The sequence below is a fragment of the Taeniopygia guttata genome, chromosome W, assembly GCF_048771995.1.
Source record: "Taeniopygia guttata chromosome W, bTaeGut7.mat, whole genome shotgun sequence".
NCBI lineage: Eukaryota > Metazoa > Chordata > Aves > Passeriformes > Estrildidae > Taeniopygia > Taeniopygia guttata.
The window spans coordinates 9400682-9421273 of record NC_133064.1 but is presented as its reverse complement, the minus strand read 5'-3'; the positions used below and the strand labels follow the sequence as shown (position 1 = coordinate 9421273).

Here is a 20592-nt window from a genome sequence, read left to right as displayed (position 1 = left end):
AGAAAATGCACTTAACAAATCTCTTAACTTTTCCGTTTGACAAACAAAAACCCTCTCCCACCAGGGAATCCCCAACTTGGGTATAAACTTCTCTCTCCCTAGTAGACAGTCTCCCAGCCATTGTGACTGAGGCTGCCTGCTAGGTTCTTTTCCACCCATTCTCCGAGGTAAAATGAAAAACTAAAGAAAAAGGACCCGAGGATCGCCGGCGGGTGGGGGGGGGGGTTTATGCTGCGTGCTGCATCTCCCCTTATCCACGGGACCCACCCCCACCCAGAGCCCGGAGTACCCCAGCTGGGTCAGTCCCAACCACCGGGATACTCACGAGACCGGAAATTCCTGGGAATGAAAAGCCTCGGAGAATGTCCTCAATCCAGGGGAAGGTTCCCCTCGCATCCAGAATGCACGGCACTGGAGGGGGTTTTGCCGGTGCTCCTCTCCCCGACGCCCTTCCTCAGCCCTGGCTAGCTCTGGGGAGAGGTGCGGGCAGGTTTCTAGCGCTTCCCGCTGGACCCTCGCAGGCTTTGGGAAGCGCTATCGGAGTTCCAGAGAGCAGTCAGCGACCCCACGGTGAATTACGAGGAGAGTCTTTCTCTGGGGGCGAACTCCGTTTATTGTAATCCAACGGGGAATACAATAACTCGAAGGGGACCAGGTGTGCTGCGCCGGTGTTTGCCGGAAAGGTGCGGGTGGGGCGGAACGCGCTGGAGCCAGCCAGAAGAAAGCGCGAAAAGAACCGCGCAAACGAAATAAATACGGAATGGGGGAAAACCGAGCAGCCAATGGGGTAAAACCGCGGGGGGTTCGAGGGTAGTGGGATACGGGGGTACATCCAATGAAAGATAGACAGGGGAAGGGTCCCAGGTCCTTTACCAATCACCCGGCATCCCGGATGGAAGATTCTAGGTGGATGGGAAGGGACACCGAGTGACAGACAGGCATCTGGGGTAAACAGGGGGATGACTTAGCATTTTTGGGGATAACGGACACGCGGGGGAAAGGCGGGAAAACCCGGGGAGAAACCGTTACAGAACCGGGGGTACATGGAACAAACCTATACATAATACAAATGTAATAAAACATAAAAAACACAACTCCACAGGGTTTTCCTTCCCGTCCGGTGGGAGCCATGGCAACCACAAAGTGCGCGGTCTCACCAGCAGTGTTTGACGGTCCACGGACTTCACTGCACAGAGACGTCCACATGTCCTGGAGACAGTCTCTCCCACGGGTGCTTGCCTCAAGGAGCCCCATGCGGTGGGCACCAAGCTGATACCATGCCTTGGTCATAAGAGAAGGGGGTTGCGCAGGCTGCTGGCAAGCTCCGACCCGCTCTCCCCTAAGCGCGCGTCACAAGCGGCTGCTCTCCGCCTCAGCCACAGGCAGAAACAGCCAATAAGAGTGGACCCAGGTCAAAGGATCAAGGCAAAGGAAAAGGGAAGGGCCCTTGCTTGCGTCTCTGAGCAGCCTTTATTTCTCCCTGTGCAGGGAGCAGCGACACAGGTGGCACAGTGTAACAACTTGAAGTAAAGGCAGAGGCAACGGGCGCAAAGTAGAGAAAAACAGCAGCTTTTAAGGGGGGGCTGTCCCCGGGGGGGGGGGGGCAGCCTAACAAAAAATCAAGGACTAGATAGGAGGAGTATGGGGTGGATATATGTAAACATAAAACCAATAGGGAAGGGGAGAGTGCATACTTAATATACCAATGAAAGAAAGGAAATATGACTGACAGCGAAGCTTCTAGATAAATGGGTGTAGCAAATAATGACAGACAAGCTGCAGGGGCAGGATTTGGAAGACGGACAGGGAAGGATCTGGAAATAACAGAGGTATACACTGGAACTGACATGGGGAAAGGCAGGAAAACAGGTGGAAAATAACTTTGGGGAGAGACTATTAGGAAAACTGAACAGGGGTGAATAGGAACAAACCATTAGAATTATTTTAAACAATTTCTTAAACATAAACTTCAAAATCCCAGTACCACACACTCTGTCTTGTGCAATCTTGTCAGGCTGAGGCGCTACCCACACAGGGTTAGCTAGCCTGTCAGCCCTGGCATTATCTTCTGTTATGAAACTTGGTAAAGTGGTGTGACTCCGAATGTGCAGGATATAATACGAATGAAGCCGGGTTTGAATTGCACACCACGAGGCTTTCAGTAACTGAAACAAAGCTGCATTACCGACCTCTTTCAGAAGTGAGCAATCCAAATGCTTGGCTATGTCTGCGACATAGGCAGAGTCAGTGACCAAGTTCAGAGGCACCTGAGAAAATCTCTGGAATGCCATAGCAACAGCCTTTAACTCAACCAATTGGGCTGAGCCGGACTCATGGTCTTCCAGCACTTGCCATCTAGATTCATCCTTCCAAGTGACAATGGCTTTCCCCATTTTTCCTGAGCCGTCAGTGAAGACGGTGAGTGCCCATACTGGCACTCGACTATTTTTTGGCCACAAGGACAGATTGGTCATTTTTGCCAGCTGCAATAACTTATGACTGGGCAGATGATAAACAATTTGCCCTGAAAAGTTTTGTAGCGCACTTTGCAAAGGAGCACTGTTAATGAAGCTCCATTCAAAGGTGTCCTGCTCCACTGGAAGAATAATTTTCATGGGATCAGTTGCCATCAATTGCAAACACTGCTGATGGCATTTGATTATCAAATGAACAATCAAGTCAAACAACAGGGATGCTGTCTTTTTAGGTTGATGGGGCAAGAAGACCCATTTCAAAATGTGCAAGGGATCAAGCCATTTTTCACCCCATTGGCCAATGACACCTGTAGGATGGTTGTCTGGATAGGTAATAAAGACAGTTATATCAATGGAAGGATCTACTTGATAGACCTGGCAATCAGAAAGTGCCTGTTGGACCTCCTCCAGCACTTGTCGCGCCTCAGGAGTCAATTTCCGAGGTGAATTCAGATCAGGGTCCCCCTTTAAAAGGTTGAACAGTGGGGACATTCATGTCGTGGCCAGTCCCAGATAAGGACATAACCAACTGACGATCCCTAGCAATTTCTGGGCGTCATTCAGGGTAGCAATAGAATCTGTGAATTGCACCTCTTGATGTTGAATAGTTCGATCAAGAATCTTGACCCCCAAATATTTCCAAGGAGGATGGCGTTGGACCTTTTCCAGAGCCACTTGCAGTCCATAAGAATGCAAGGCAGCAAACAGCTGAGGCTGTACCCTCAGCAATTCATCCTGAGTGGATGCTGCCACCAGGATGTCATCCATGTAGTGATAGCAATACATGTCAGAAAACTGCTCGCGGACTCTGGACGAGGCCTGAGCCACATACCATTGACAAATAATCAGGCTGTTCTTGCAGCCCTGCGGCAAAACTCTCCATTGATATCTCTGTATGGGTTCATTATTGTTACTTGCAGGTATGGTAAAAGCAAACTTTGGTTTGTCATCAGGATGTAAAGGAATCGTAAAAAAACAATCTTTCAAATCAATGATCAATATTTCCCATCCCGCAGGGAGCATGGTGGGTGAGGGCATACCAGGCTGCAATGCCCCCATACTTTCCATGACTGCATTAACTTTCTTGAGGTCCTGTAACAGCCTCCACTTCCCTGATTTTTTCTTCATCACAAAACCAGGAGTGTTCCAGGGACTGGTAGAAGGCTCAATGTGCCCCTGCCGAAGCTGTTTCTGAACTAAGTCACAAAGGGTGACCAATTTATTGTTTGGTAGGGGCCACTGGTTCTCCCAAATGGGTCTGGTCACTAGCCACCATAGAGGCAGTGTAGGATATTTTGCACCCTTCAGCGCAGTGACACCTATTAAAAATCCATCCCAATCCATACCCCCCAGGCTGCCAACACATCCTGTCCCCAGAGATTAATCGGAGCTGCAGTGACATAGAGCCAAACCATCGCTGTCTGCCCATCTGTGTTTTTGCTCAACACAGCCTGTTGGCTTATAAAGATCTGTGTTGTACCCCCCAATCCTTTGATGGTGGGACCCATAGAATACGAAGGCCACACAGGGGGCCACGCAGAGGAGGAGATGACTGTCACATCGTCTCTGGTGTCAATCAAACCTTGCAGATGAATTTGAGGTGGGCTGGCACCTGGTAGAATCATGGTACATGTCATTTGCAGTCCCTGAGCATAAATGTCTGCAGTCCAGAAGACTTGTGGCAGTCCTGTGGATCCGAAACCACCATCTCCACGAGTCTGCTGGCCAGCCCTGGGAACACATGAATGGAAAGGCACAAATTGAGCAATGTGAGTCCCTGCTGGAATAGTGACGGGGGTGTGGGCATGGAAACCATGGCACAAATTTGGCCCATAAAGTCAGAGTCAATGACACCTGGGTGCACAAAGATTCCCAGAAGGGTAGTGCTAGATCGTCCTATAAGCAATGCACTCAGTCTTTGACCTAAAAGCCCAAATGCATCCAGAGGAACCTTATGTACACGACAAGAATCTAATATGACTGCTGTTGCAGTGTGAACATCCACCCTGGCAGAGCCGTGGGTGCTTGCCCTGAGTCAGCTGAGCAAACCTGTGCTGGTGCCATGCCCCGAGGAATCACTTGTGCCAGAGTGCAGTTCCCCTGTGCACTCATTCCCCCATTTCCCAAACTTGCCAAACATTGGCCATTGGCATGGTAGGTAGATTGCATTTACTTGCAAAATGACCTGGCTTTGCACACCTTGAGCACAAGAAATTAGTGTTTGTTTCTTTTTTCGTCTGTGTTCCCTCTTTCTGTTTGCCCTTTTTCTTCCCTTTTTTACGTTGGCCACCCCCTGAGGGTGCCAGGCCTGTCTGCAAAGCAGCTGCCAGAACAGACATTTTGTGGTCTAGAGTACCTGTCTTAGAACACACTTCGATCATGTCTGTCAACGATGGGTCATCCAGCAGAGCATTTATGATCTTTCTGAAATCATCATTTGTGTTATCTCTTGCTAAAGTCTTGCATAAAACCTGCCTCAAATTATCATCCTCAACCTGCTTCACTAAAGCTTCTGCAATTTCTTCAACAAATGGCAAGAACAATTCCTTCACTCCCTGAGTTATTTTCACATATTGTGGCCTGGGAGCAGCCGTTTCCATGGTTTTCAACAATGCCATGAAACCTATCTTTTGACCCTGCTTGAGTATGAGAGGGTCCCAGGTAGCCTGAAGATCAGGATTAGAAAAGGCATCCACCCCTACATAAGATCTGGGATCCGTCTGAGGCAACTGCAAATTCTCGGTTGCTATACTTTCAGCCAGCTGTCTCCAATTGTTCTTAAAAACCTCAAATTCCACAGGCTGGAACAATACAGAGGCTAAATGTCTAATATCACGGGGAGCAAGCAGGTCAGTGTTTATCACTCTGATAATTTGCATAATTTGTGCAGAACCCAGCCCATACTTCACTACCTTATCTTGCAGATCTTGAACAACAGGCCAGGCTATGATCTTGTGCCTGTCAGCTTGTCCCGTATTCAGGACTGCTTTATGCATGGGAAAAGCCTGGATTCCACCCTGCGGTGGAACACCGTCACCCTGATCCCTCTGTGCCCCATCCTGAGATGCCAGATGAACTGTCTGACCGTCAGTTGCGGTCCCTTCCCACAAGAGCGGTGTGCTTGTGAGACCACCCCTGGCATGCCCACCCGCTCTATCAAGTCCCAATCACCAGCCTCCAAAGCCCTCATCCTGACTGAATCCCAGAAGCGGCAGGGGTTTATCGGTCGCATAGTCACCCGACAGGAGGGCAGCGTCCAGAGGTCCCTCTGAGACACTGTCCCTGCCTGTCGGCATCGGTGTTCCGACATCAGGTCACACCCCTGTCAGGGGGCTGGGTGTTGCTGATTGTCGCTATCACTGCTCACCTCCTGGGACGGGGGCGAGCGAAACAGCCTGCAGCCAGCAGAGGAAGGCGGGTTGCTCAGAGGCACTGAAGTTGAAGAAGTGGCTGCGGACTGTGGAATAGAGGAGTCAGTTAAAATCTCCGGGGTGGGGAAGTCAGTCATCAATGACAGAGTAGGGATTGGAGCCATGGCTGGTGGGGTAGCAGGTCCTCCCATTGCAGGTGGCAGTATGAAGGGACCAATCGCAGCCTGTCGCATAGTGGGTGGAGGGGTCACAAATTGCAGAGCCGGCAAGCTGGTTGCCTCTGGTGTTGCAACGGGTGGCGCGGTCATCGGAGCAGCAGGCAGTGTGAAGGGCGGGGCCACGACCATGAATGGTGTCGTTTAGAAGCCAGTTGCTGGTGGTGGTGCCGCTGCAGACAGCGAAGCAGGGAAGGTGGCCTCTGCCACTGGCATGGGGGGCAGCTCATTCAGGGGGTGGGACAGACAACGACACGGAGGCTCTACCGAAGGCGTGCTGCTGTGTGGCAGAAGGCAGCACAGCAGGCGACAGCACCGCAAAAGATATTAAGTCAGCCAGTCCGTACGGTGTACAGGGAGGCAAAGGAGGAGGCAGTTGCACCAGATCTGCCAATGAAGATGGGGACCCTGAAGCTGGTGTGTGCCAGTGGCTGGAACAGAAGGTCCACGACTGGTTCCGGAGGTACAGAGGGGCATGGCCTGTACATCTGCGCAGGCTCCATAGCTGATAATGAAGGAGCTGAGGGGGCAGAGGACCCTGCTGTGTCGTGGAGTGCAGGCGGCACTAGCCCTGCCCACATATGCGATCCAGGGGGTGGGGGCATAGTGGGGGAGGCAATGAAGCTGGCTGCCCAGGAATTGGGAGGTCCCTGGGCTGCCACGGTGGAGACAAAAAGGGTGTCGGCAAACACGGCCCCACAGCCAGCAGAGCAGATACATCCCCTGTGGCGCCGGGAATGCGAGAACTGCTAGTTGTGGCAAGGGCACCCCCACTGTTGCCTGAAGGGCAGAAGAAGCTGCCAGCGCCATGCTTGGGGTGGGGCGTTCCATGGCCAGACGTCCGGTGAAGGATATTCTGGCTTGACATAGTCTCGGGAATGAGGGTATGTTGGTGTGACGTAGTCTCTAGGCAATATATAAGTCCTGCGGGGTGCCCTCATGTCTCCTGCGGGCCCACATGGATCCGGGACAGGGCCAGGCACTGCCCTGCCTGCCTCCTCCCTGATCCCCGAAATGCCGCTGTACACAGAGATAGCATCTGCACTTTCCGAAACTCCCAGTTCTGACTCGCTCTCCCTCGGGGTTCTGCCTAGTAAGGCTTTGGAAATGCGTCTCCAGGTGGTGGCCAGTGCGGATGCGATCGCGCATCCCCTCTGACGACCTCCTCCAACAAACAATTGCCTAGGTCTTCCCAAGTCCCTGGATTGAATGCAGCACTCACATCTACTGGGAACCTGTGATCTCTGGCCCAGGCCAGCAGATCGCAGAGCACTTTATCCGAAATTGTGACTCCCATGGGAGGTATGACATTCCTCCACTTGGTAAGAACTAGTTGTTTGTCTGTGGAAAGGTGGTCCCCACTTTTAAGGAAAACCTGTGCCTCAGCAGGCACCCACTCCAAGAGACAGTCTGCTGTGTTGGGAAAAACTGGCCCTTACTCAGTTCTCGGCCTCCTAGGGCTGATGCCCACGGTCCAAATGGGACAAGTCTTCACTGGAAAACGGGGGACGAAGTCAGTGTTACCTCACTCAAGAGGGCAAGAGGCGTTTGATAGCAAAGGGCTGCCAGGGCCACATGTCCCGTCTGTCCTGCGATTCCAGAAAGGGTCACCAGATGTCACTGTTGAGCCAGGAATGGGAACAAAATACTCCAGTCTTCAGAAGTTGAAAAGAAGGCGTTTAATGGAAAATCGCGCATCTTTTATAACCCGACTCACTAAGCTAAGACTTGATTGGTCTTAGAGTAAAAACCTCTCACACTATTGCCAAGACCACACTGTTATCTTTGTGAATACCCCTTAAATACTTTTTCCCTTACATCAGCCTGTTGCATATTTATAGACCCTTATGTACAGTAAACTTTTCCCCAAACTAGTTTACATGTTCCAAGAATTGTTTAGCATATCTCCTCCTTGTATCCACCTTTTTAGAGCATGCTCATTCCTTGGTTGTGGTTTCAGTCCATTCTTATCATCTCTAGTTTATGGGCCTTTGTCCACACTGTCTTCAGATGGTGAGTGCTGATAGTTGGCATATCTGTAGCAGGTGTCTTCTTCATATGTTCATTGGATGTTATCCCATCCAAGCAGGCTTTTTAACACAAGCATACTTATATCAGCTATTTCACTACTATGTCCAAGATTAATTAAGAACAAAAATAAAAACTATATCTTCATAACAAGGTTATTTTAGCATTACACATATAAAATCCATTTTAATATTTGCATAAAGCCAATATTATAATATGTATCTATAACAATAGGCAAAAATGCCCTAACTTTACTTATTGAGAGGTATGCAAAAGAAGGCATCCTTCAGATTTATTACTGTAAACCACCAATGACATTCTGTTAACTGGCAAAATGGATGTGCTATATTCTGATTCACATTCTATCACTAATCCCAATTCCCTGAAATTCTCTATTAGACTCTGGATTCCCCTTCAACTTCTAATTTTAAAGGATATTGTTTCTGCCTTACTAGTTTTGATCCAGTTTTTAAGGTAACCTAACACGCAGGGGATTCTAACCTAACATGGACACGTGATTCTACAAGAGGGTTACTTATATACAGTCACTACATGCATAGTACAATTTTCCTATTATCATAAATCCCACCCCATGTTCCCAAGGATTCATTCCTTTGGTTTGGCCATCACTACATGCTTGGGCCAGATGTCTTCCTCTTATCTCCCAAATGTCCTTGCTGGAAGCAGCTTTCAAAGGCCTTTTTCCTCTGTTAAAAGTTTCACAGACACAGTAAAGATTGAATTAACCCTTTTGTATCATGTTGAGTATAGCAGCAGGGGAGTTTATTCTTTTTCTAGGGACTATAAGCATGATAGTTATAAAGTGGGGAAGGGGGGAACAGGTTGATGATTGTCATCTCGACACACTGTGTTCAGTGGTGTCAAAGAGCTATGGTGAGCAGGCAGCTAAAATCAGGACACCAAAACAGTATTTCTTCAGTTTAAGCTTAGCTAGAGGAGTTAAACATAAAGTGAATGCAGTAATGGTTGGGTACTTGTAGGTGGGGGACTGACTTTACTCCTCCTAAATTAGTTTGTCTCACTGCAACTGACCTAACAACAAGCTGCCCTAAAACTCTGACACTCTCTAGTATCTAGTAGCCTGGCTGAATTAAGCTCAGATAGCTGATTTACCTTACATCAGTGAAATTGTGGGATGTAAATGGTTCTGTGAGCTACTGCTTTATTAAAAAAAAAAAAATTATTGCCTAATTTGATCTTTTCGTCTCGGCATAAAATTGGGCTTTTCAGTGAAAAAACTGATCTGTAATCATGGCTGCTGCTGCATCTTTTTTTTTTTTGTTGTTGTTCACCTAGAAGCTCTATCTGTGTAGAAGACACAGGTTCTGCCAAGAAAACTTATAGTTAGCTCAACCCTGAGTTTTGTTGTCTCTTGCATTTTTAATCTCAGTCCTTGGGTTGTTTTTATTATGTGTTGGATATCGTTAAACTGCATGTAAGCACAGGAATGGGCTTTCCTGGGAAAACCTCAGTGGTCCGAAGGAGTCTGCAGCTTATACAATGCAAACACTTGAGCTGAAATGTGTTCTGCCCTGGGTACATCCTTGCTCTGCTCCCATTGTAGGGTGGCATGTAGAGCTAGGCATGTCCTTGCTGCCATATCCATAGACGCTCTCTTCTGTGGTGGTGTGATGACAAGAGGCATTCGTTTGCTGCTCTTGGAGCCATGCCATTTGTGTAACTGACCTTGAACTGTGAGCTAGGATTGTTTATACAGATCATAAATCTTTTGGTTGTGAGGGTGCAGTGGCAAATGACTGAGGCAAGGAGTCAGTGGTGCTGTAACATACCCACATAGAGTCAGTATCATGAGCAGGCATGTACAGACTGCAAAGCCACATGAGCTTCTGAATTTGTTTCATAAAGGTGAACAGAAAAACATTTTCCTGTGTATCTGGCACTCTGGTCTCATAAAATTTGGGTTGCAAGGCAAAAGCATATGCCAGTCTAAGTAAAACAGTAGCCAGATTATCAATGGCTCTAACCCAATCTGCTCCTGTTTCTTGGAATAAAAGTTCCCATAGCTTGTCCTGTTGAACAAGGTCAGCACCTGTCGCTGTTGAGGCAGGGACTGGAATAATGAGACTCCATCTTCAGAAGGCAAAGAATGAGCTTTATTAACAAGTAGCGTTCCTCTTTTATAACCAGGATCGCTAAAGTGTAATATGATTGGTCTTAAAGTGAAAACCTCTCACACCATTGGTGCACTATGAATAGCACACAGTGGTAGAACATATCTATAAACAATATGAACAGAAAGAGAGAGATAATAATTGTTTACATTCCTCCCTGACTTTTTCCCAGGCTTACCCTGGCATAAATCTTTCTCTTTTTCTCTCTGGCTGACCTGAGAATACCCATAATTCCCCCTTTTTGTTTAAAGAAGGAGGTGGTGTTTGTCACCCTCTGCAGGGCCCCCTGCAGGAAAGAGAACAAACACAGCTCAAGAGTTTTATCAACTATCAATCAAAACCTCAATCGGATATTGGCTCAGAATGGTCAAAGAGATTCCAAACATAAATTCCAAGAAAGCACTTACCAGCTCTAGTATAGTAACAACCCATTGTCAGTCTGCCAAAGGACTGGCAGTCCAACTTGTTAAAACCCATTTCCCAGTGTGAGCAGATGCCCACATGGAAGGAAAGAAGGTATTAACAAACATGTGCACATACCCAAATCAGCCAAATTTGAAATTTGGCAAGATGAGTAACATCTGTTTGACACAGCTGCAAAGCCTCTAGGCCTCAGGGATTTATCCCAGCCAGTAAGGTACAGCAGGTCAATCTTTGGTTGGCATTCATTGAAATTGCTTTTTGCAAGGGGTATGCACTTGATAGAAGAATCATGCAAGGCTTTTGGCCCATGCAGTCATGTCCTCAATTAACAACTTGAGTGATAAAATTGAACTCAGGTCCAAATTGCATCCTCAAAGTTTTCAAAACAATTGCGTAAAATTGACCAAATTAAAAAACACTTGAGAAATCTCTGGAATGCCATGGCCGCAGCCCTTAATTCAAGCACTTGGGCCGAGACTGATTCGTTGCTTTCCAGTACTTTGAGCTGTCAGTGAAGATGCAGCTCTTTCCACCTTTTTTTGTTTTTTGTTTTTTCTAAAAGAGCCAGCAGCACCGGCGGGCTTTAGGACCCTGTGGTGCTGGGCAAGGCAGGGCACCCGGTCCAGGGGGCTGGGCCAAGTGGCCGAGACCCGGCCGGGGGGCAGGGAGCCCAGCCCCTCTGCCGAGACAAGATCCACTTGGCTTGGTCGCTCACCCCAGCTTCTCATAGGTATCACTTGGGGCCCCTGGATCTGGGGTCCCTGGGACACCCATGGCCACCCACAGATGGGCGACCCATTCCAACCTTATTTTTCGGTGCCCGTCCCCACCAGGCTGCCAGTCTCGGCAATTCCTCCGACTTTTCGCCCTCCCCCCATCCCACCCGGCCATGGATCCAGCCACAGCTTCTTGGGATCCCGCTCCTCCCGCTCTGCGAACAGGAGCAGGACACGCAGGGCGCGGGCTGGGGAGGTCTTCCTGGGAATATAAAATATCACCCTGGATTTGGGGCTCTTGGCACCGCCCACGCCTGCCCAGTACAAGGGGCTGCTCCTCGCTCCCAGTGTGTCTGCTCTCCCCCCGCGATACAATCGATTGTTGCCCAGCTCCCTGATCCACGGCCCCACCCCCATCCCCAGGCACGGGATCAGCAGCAGCGATGCTGCTGCGGACCAAGCCGGTGCTCCCTCTCGGTGCCCCTGCCTCTGCCTCAGAGGGACACAGTTGGGGGCAGTCTTGGGGAAGAGGAGGGGGTGGTGGGCTGGGTGCAGGCTCTGAAACAAGCGGGCTGGATGTGTCCAGCACGGGGCTGTTGGCCGCTGCCGGTGGCAGATCGCAGAGCGGAGACGCTGCTGATGAGTCGGCTTCAGGCGGTGAAGGCGGAGCCCGAGGCACAATGATCTGAGCAGGGGGGTGCAATCTCTCTCGGCACGGCAGCAGGAGCTGCCGCGTCCTGCGGGTGCTGCCTCCCCTTTGTTCAGCTCCTTCATGAGGCAACGACCCAAGTGGCCCCAAACTCTCCGATCCAAGGCGCATCTGAGATCCGCAGAAAATCCATGGTCCCGAGCCCAACCCAGGATTACAACGAGCTCGGCATTGGACACTGGGACCCCCAGATGAGGGATATAACCCTGCCAGGAGGACAAAACCAGCCATTCAGCCATAGAAAGTTGGTTCCCCATTTTCATGGAAACCCTCCCTGAGCAGACGTCCACTTCGAGAGACAGACAGTCTGCTATTTTAGGGAAAACCGTCCTGCTCAGTTCTCATCGTCTAAGGGCTCACCTGCGGTCCAAACAAGACGAAGCCTCCTCCGGAAGACATGGGGTTTCAGTGTTACCTCCCTCAAGAGGGCAAAGTTATCTGATCGCAGAAAGCCCTCGGGCCGCATTCTTAAAGACACATCCCTGCTGCGTTGCGATTCTACGACGGGTCACCAGATGTCGCTGTTGAGGCAGGGACTGGAATAATGAGACTCCAGAAGGCAAAGAATGAGCTTTATTAACAAGTAGCGTTCCTCTTTTATAACCAGGATCACTAAGGTGTAATATGATTGGTCTCAAAGTGAAAACCTTTCACATCATTGGTGCACTATGAACAGCACACGGTGGTCGAACATATCTATAAACAATATGAACAGAAAGAGAGATAATAATTGTTTACATTCCTCCCAGACTTTTTCCCAGGCTTAGCCTGGCAGAAATCTTTCTCTTTTTCTCTCTGACTGAACTGACAATATCCATAAGCACCCTGCATCCAAGTTGCATGGTTAGGTGCTTAAATGGAAGAGGGTGACCCAGGTTTCTGCTCTCATTTTATGTGACCTTCTTTTGGGGTCTCTTTTTGTATTCTCAGTTGATTGTGAGCCTAGCTTTGATGCAGGTGCCAGGAGATGCTTCTCTGGAGATGGCACATTAGGCTGATGGGACTTTCTTGGTGGGTTGAGCAGTGCCAAGGGAAGGATCTGTGCTCCACAGTGCAGAAAGTGGTCTGCGCATCCTCTTTTGAGTGGAACTTTTTTTTCATTAACCAATCCAGATTCAGCTTGCTTTCCTACTGGCTGGCTCTTCTGACTGCTGTGAATGACAGGACAGCACAAGGAAGTTAATATTCTGTGTTGGGACCTCTGCAGCCTTCCCAAAACTGACTTGGCTCTGAGTGTCTTGCCCCACATCTGCCTACTAACCTGAGAGGCACTGGAAGGTAATTTTGCTGTCATTGCCCATTAATATTTGGTTCATCAAGTCATGCTGATTTATTAAACAAACATATGATATTTAGAATTGGAAAATGCTTTTGGTGGCAAGAAATATAGTATTAGGAACACAAGTAGATGGACCAGTGTCCTGGTTTGAGACAAATTTAGGATGAAACATCCCAAAATGGTGTCTCCTCTGAAGAAGGTAGATTTTGCCAACCCCTCCTCCACATAAGGTTTGGAAAAAATTCCCCTGGAGAAAGTGGAAAAAAGAACTGTTTATTTAACAAGCAGGATGTTCACAGGCATGAATAGAATGAATAATGTGAAATAATAAAACTTCTATCTGCTCTGAAGAGATAGTAAATTCAGAGTTCTTCTGTGGTTCGGAGTCCTTCTGTGGGTGTGGCTTGGTGCCCCGGTGCTGGGCTGCAGTGTTCTGGCCAGTGCGGTGTGGGAGGGGGCCCCAGGCGATGGTGTCCCAGACTGGAGAAAAACTGAACAGTTCCAAAAGAAGAAGAAGCCACAGTCCCAGGAAAACATTTTTGCTTTAACTACTAGAAAAACTAGATAAAAGCAAAGAGGAACTCTCCATCTCTCTTCCCTGCTGCAGGGCTGAGAGCTGGAAGAAAAACCCAGCCCCATATCTCTGTTTTTAAACACAAGCAGCAAAAGGAATTTCTACCACTTCCCCTCCTTCTCTCTTCAAGCTCGCTTAAAGGCACAGGACTTATATCTGCCATAAAGCAGACAGTAAGGGATACAATACAGCATCATAAAGTCACCCTAGGACAACCAGTTTAACTCTCACAAGAAAGGCAAAAAAACCCCAACCTTTTAGATCTCAACTGAACAGGTATTCAATAATTTTTTTTTTTCCACACATAAAGAGTAATTAAAAATCTTTTCACTAGCAAATGAAGAACAGGTCTTTGCCGCAATGTCCACCAAGAATCTTCTTGGTGCTTTCCTGCTAGCTCTGACACAGCGGCTGCAGGGGACACCCTTCCGTGCTCAGGAGTGCGGAAGAGTGGCTAAGGGTTATGAGCCCTTTCCTCGGAAGGCACTGTCGGCAATGGTGAGGGAACCAGGAGGAGACAATCCAGGTTGTATAAATCCAAGGTTTATTGGTAGCTCCCGGGAGCTCCTGGCCTCAGGGGATACAACACTGGAAAGCCCCGGAGGAGACCGGAGCAGCCCCTTTTCTTAGGGGGTGGAAACAAGGGAGGGGTTTGGCTATCCACCGAGGAGGGGGATAGAGGGGAGTGGGACATGAAGTAATTGACAAGTAGAACAACATATCGGGGAGCTGAGGAGGGGGGACCCCTGGCCCTTGGCCAATCACTTGACACCCTTTGTGGAAGCTTCTAGAGAGAGGGGCTGGAGAGTTGAGTGACAGACAAGGTGTCAGGGACAGGATATGGGGATTGACAAGGAAATTTCTAGGGATTTGGGAGGAGTGGGAATGGGATTGACATTTAGGGAAGGGGAGACAACTTGGGATGAAACCATAAACGAGGGAAAAACAGGAACAAACCAAATAACACAATACAACAGGTCTTAATTGAAATACACAAGACAGATGATGGACCTTGGACCTGGTTAGCATGAGATTTGATAACAGGATGCCTTGGCAAGGACAAACAACTTTCAAGATTGCAAGAAGATTAAATCAGACTGGTTTACAGGAAAAAGAAAATTACATCAACTTCTGCAAGCAAGAGATGTTTAAAATGTTTGTTTGTTTGTGTGATGATTAACCTAATCATTGTAGTAAAACATTATTAGTCTTCCTAGAATAAGTATATAAGCAGTTGTACTTCACAATAAATTCAGATTCTTTGACTGTCTCAGAGTCCCCATCTTTCTCCAATCGCCAATATTCTTTTCACCTTAGCAAGTTTTTTTATCCTGAAAGTGTTTTGAACCTAGAAAGAATGCATTTATATCTTGAGCTCTAGCTTTTCAAATCTAGCTTATTCTGTTGAACAACAGTTGTTGGATAGTGCGTCTTGAATTAGGATTTGGTAAATGCCTTATGGATTGTTTTCTGAGTGTTGCCAGCCCAAGTAAGGCCTGGTGTTTAGATTTTTCTTGTTCAGTTAGTATTTTCCTCATAAGAAATTGTGTAGAGTTATACTGTGAGTCCACATGGGCACTGATATATAAAACAAGCTATTTAATGGACTTAATAGAATTTTTTTCCATGTTTTCACTGCAATCGTTGCTTATTTATCTCTTTGTTCTGTTTCATAATTAAAATATTTTGCTTTCTTTTCCAGGCTCACATTAAATTTCCTATTGACTATCCATATTCACCACCTACCTTCAGATTCCTGACCAAAATGTGGCACCCCAACATTTATGAGGTAAAGTGTTTTTAAGCTAATAATTTTTTTCTCCGGTATGTGAAAAGGATTCCTATGTCCTTAAATTTCTGGAAGCATTGAAGGTACTAAACATCTCTAGCCATAACTAAAGTGGTTAGATCTTTGTGTTTAAATGTCAGCTTCATGGTTGCAGAGTTAAATCTAAATGTTGTAGGAAATGCTGTTTCTGTAGGCAGGGATGGAGCCTTTGTCATACCTGCAAGTGCAGCAAGCAGCCACAGCTGAAGCATCATGTCATGGGCATTGGCAGTTTTAGGGTATTCTTGGATTCCCTAAACAGGTGTGTGGAGTCTTGCTGTACTGGGATACTTAGATGTCGGAACTCAAAATGTCCCTCAGACATATTTGGAGGTTCCAGGCCTTGGTCAGAAGCATTTTAGACCCTGGCAAGCAGCTGAAAACAGCTGTGATTTTGAGTTTGAGCCATGGAATGAGTTACCAACTTTGAAGGTGGAACAAGCGGTCACAGAGGGTTAGATGATATAGTAAAAGTAGTTACAAATTAGAGGGGAAAATTTTTTAGTATTGTACAGGGGGGGTTTTAACACCTGTACAGGGGGGTTTTACTTTGTACAGGGGGGTCAGGAGTTCTAAGATGGAGGAAAGTGGGCCTGATCCTGTTCTTCCTCCTTCTTCTTCCTTACCTCCATGTTCTTGGTGATGTTGGCACTCACAGATTGGTTTAGAGTAGAAAAGCCCATTGTAACATAGTGTCCTAGTTTAGGGCAAATTTGGGGAAAACCCCCTGAAAGGAGCCCCCAGGAAACCCCCACGGCCCCTTCCCACCCACCTGGTTCAGGGAAAAATTTCCTCTGAGAGGGAAGTGGAAAAGAACCTGTTTATTCAACAACAAAGCACTCCCCAGCACCAAAACAATTAACACAAGATGACAACAAGACTCTTTCACCCCTCTGAAGAGCTGAACAAATCCAGAAGGTCTTTCCTGGGAGTGGTCGCCCGGGTCTGGACGCTGGGGATGGCTGCTGCAGATCTCCAAATGCAGGCTCCTGGTGTTCCTTGGTGTTTCCCAGATCCCAGTCCAGAGCAGGTTGAATGATATTCAGAAAGAGGAAAGGGAAAAAAAAAAAACAACAGTCCAGGGAAAGAATTGGACTGCTTAACCTAACTAGGAAGCAAAGCAAGAAAGCAAGAAAGCAGGCAAAGCAAGCAAGCCAAGCAAGCAAGCAAGCAAAGCAAAGCCAGCCAGCCAGCCCTAGCCTTTTCTAGCTTTCCAGCAGACATGGGGGGAGGTGAACCAGATGATAACACAGCAAAACAAACCTTCACTTTCAGAGTCAGTTCTGAAAGCACAGAACATAATATCAAACGTAAACAGAACACACGATTGGAGATACAAACACCATAACAGTCACCCTAGGACACATAGATAGTAGGTATTGGGGAAAATCTGTAAACATATAACACATAATGTATCATATAAAAGATAGCAGCAGCCCTGGGCGGGGGGAGAGACGACGGAGACACCGGACAGTGAGGGTGTCAGGAGTGTGTGTGTTTCTGCCTGGGCAGCTGACCAAGGCAGCCGCAACGGGCGAAGACAATCTTTTAGATAACTAGCAATAAACTGCCTTGAGACTGAACAACAAGAGGCTGCAGAGTTTTTCTTTGGAAGCAAAGCTTGGAGGAGAGACTTTACCACCACACGAGACCCCGAATCAATCCCGGGGTTCTCACACTTAGACAACTAGATGTTTGTACACATTTCAAGTACATTTTAAATTTGAGTATATCCTAGAAAATTGTGCGATGAGACAAGCATTGTTGGGGAAAAGTCTCCTGAAGCAGTCAGCCTATGATAAAGGGGTTTGGACTTGGGGTGCTCCAACTGCAGAAAGAACCAGAGCTGGAGTCCAGCTTCAGGAGTCATGCACAGCCTTCTCACCCTAAGACCAGAGTGAACAGATACCGGTTGACTTAGTGTCTGCTAATCAATTTGAAGAGGCCCTTAGTTCAGTGCATGTATGAGTGGTGTTCAGAGTGTAACACTGGGCTATCAAGTCCACGACTGGATCATGGTACAACTACATAGCAGGTTCAGAAGGAGAATGGTTTTATATAAAAGTTTTTTAGAAAGAAGCACTCCCTAGCTTGAAAACCTTTTCTTCATTGGCTGCTTGAAGAGATTTAAAGTTGTCAAGGACTGTCTTAGGTTGAAATGGGGGTGTGTAGTCTATTCCCATCTGTTAGAGGTGGGGCAGTTATCTTCTGTTAATTGTTGTTTTCTTTACCTCTTCCACAACCAATCCTCCCTCCTGGGAGATATCTTTTCTTAATGGGCCATTGAGTGTCACTGAATGACTGATAAAATTACATCATCCCATTGTAAGAGGCTCCACCCAGGAGGAGGAGACAAGCATTCCTATCTGGATATAATCAGAAATTTGGAACAACAGAGACAGCCTTTTCCCACTGGATTCCCAGAGAAGCAGCTCTCTTCTGCACTGGATTCCCAGAGGAAGATCAGGCCCATCTACACCACCACCAGACCTTCAGAGGAAAACTACACCCTTCTACAGGATCACTGCTTCAACAGAACCACATCTGTCACTCCAGGAGGACTGCAGCCACCATTCCAATCAGACTGCTACCAATACTCTGATCAACAGGGTGTCAGGTCATATTCTGACTCTGTCAGTGTTTTGTTTTCTCTTTTTGTACTATTGTATTTGTATTTTTAATTTTCCTAGTAAAGAACTGTTATTCCTATTGCCATATATTTGCCTGAGAGCCCCTTAATTTCAAAATTATAATAATTTGGAGCAAGGGGGCATTTACATTTTCCATTTCCAGGAAGCTGTTTTCAAATCAAGACAGATTTTGGCGCCCAACATAAGGCTCAAGGGCATTGATAGAAAAAAGCGCAACAAAGGAATAGCAGTTCTTGAGTAACGTAATTTTTGTGTGCTGGATATAGAAACCTCATTAGGTGTCACCATGTGGTCTAGCTTACCTTGGTTTGGGTGGCACGTGGTCATGGATGTATTTCTCCCATTTGTAGGCCCTTATCTAGACACGGGCCCTATAACTAAGCCTACTGTGGCTATTACTCAGTTTGCTTTATGGGTTAATAGCGTGAGGAATTCATGGATTTTTAACTTCCTCTGGAAGGCAGGCACATAAATTCCGAGCTATCACACACTAACTGCATGTTTTTGGGGTTACTTTAATAATTGTACCTGCTGTGAGGAAATGGACACCGCGGGAAATTTTCTCCCAACCCTTCAACCAGGTCTTTGGGTCTGCCCCACTAGTTTTCGAAGGGTTCAGATCCTGTCTAAATGCTATTCATATTATACACTGGTTGATGTTGCTGATAGGCCTGTTAAGCTTGTGCTATTTAGCATTCAGAGATAAGGGAAGATTGACCTGGATAACCACCCTGACACGTACTCCAGAGAACAGGGATGCTGCCGCAGAACCTGACACGGCACCAGAGACTAGGGATGCTGACCCAGTGCCTAATCCTGCCCCACAGCCCACCTCAGAAATGAACCACCCATATTGGGTGGGAGTTCTGGTGAAGGATTACATTTCCCTAGCTGGTGAGAAACCGTCTCACTGCCTCAAAGAGGGAGAGCCTAATGGTGCAGCAGTGGAACCCACAGACATTATAACTGTCCAGGTTCCAGCTGAACCACAAAGGCAGTCACAGCCAGCAGCAGTCGCCCCTGTGGAAGCAAGGAGGTCTAAGATGAAATCAGAGAACCCAGATAAAGATAAGAATTAATGGCCCTCACAACCCACAGGGGAGCCAGAGGTTGCGATCATCGCCGAGTCCCTGACATATGAAAGGCTCCATAATCAGCACAAAGATATTGTATGATGGTGACGTGAGGCTTATACAACCTGGTTACTCCGGGTCTGGGACCTTATGGGTACAGGCGTACAACTGGATGGTGGTGAGGCAAAGAATCTGGGACCCTTGACCTAGGACTCAGGTATGAATCAGATTTTTGTAAGGAAGCCAGGGTCTCTTTCCCTCTGGGAGTGGCTTTTAATGAGTGTCAGAGGGAGGTTTGTCCACAGACCGAATGCAGGAGCACCATCATAGAATGTGCTGCTAAACCCTTGAGGTAGGGATCCAACAGTTGAGAGAAGTGGAGGTATTGGAGATACTCTTTGGGAGGGATGGACAGCATGATAATGACCCCAACAAGGTCAGGTGCACAGGGCAAATGTTGTGGAGTCTGGCAAATCTATGGCCAGATCAATACACCACCTTCATTGCAATGATTAATGCTGACACCAACCAGGAGACAATGTGTTCTGTTGCCAACAAGGTTAGAAATTATGATAGTATGATCAATGGCCCGATGCAGGCTCATGTCTCTACTGTGATTAAGGACCTCCAAGAGGAGATGAGGGAGATGAGGTAGGAGGTAAGGATGAACAGTTCCCATATTAGACTAGTGCAAGTCACAGGCCCCAAAGTCAGAGCCCAACATCCGCCAGATATAGAGGGTACACACCCCCCCGAGCTGACTTGTGGTTCTTCCTGAGTGACCATGGGGAAGACATGGGAAGGTGGGATGGGAAACCCACTTCTGTCCTAGCAGCACAGGTGCGTCAACTCAAAAAGGAAAACTCTAACCGGGGGAGTTCCACCAATGTGAAGGTAGCCTCAACCTCCCATGACCAAGCTGACGGGTATGATCTATCAGATCCCCTTGAAGGAGCATCTAGTATGTATGCCCAGGAAAGATATGATAACCAGGGCTAGAGGCACCCTGCCTCTAGCCAGGAAGAGGTACGGGAAAACCGGATATTCTGGACTGTGTGGATCCAATGGCCTGGCACATCAGAGCCACAAAAACATGAC

The 20592-nt window shown here is 47.6% G+C and overlaps 1 protein-coding gene across 1 annotated transcript in view; it reads left to right on the top strand.

Moving 5' to 3' along the window:
* LOC116806979 (ubiquitin-conjugating enzyme E2 R2) overlaps positions 1 to 20592 on the top strand; it is a 165184-nt gene that overhangs the window by 106352 nt on the left and 38240 nt on the right. Inside the window, exon 2 of the mRNA XM_032744787.3 lies at positions 15645 to 15731. Coding sequence (XP_032600678.2) covers positions 15645 to 15731 — 87 coding nt within the window. The remainder of the gene's footprint in view (positions 1 to 15644; positions 15732 to 20592) is intronic.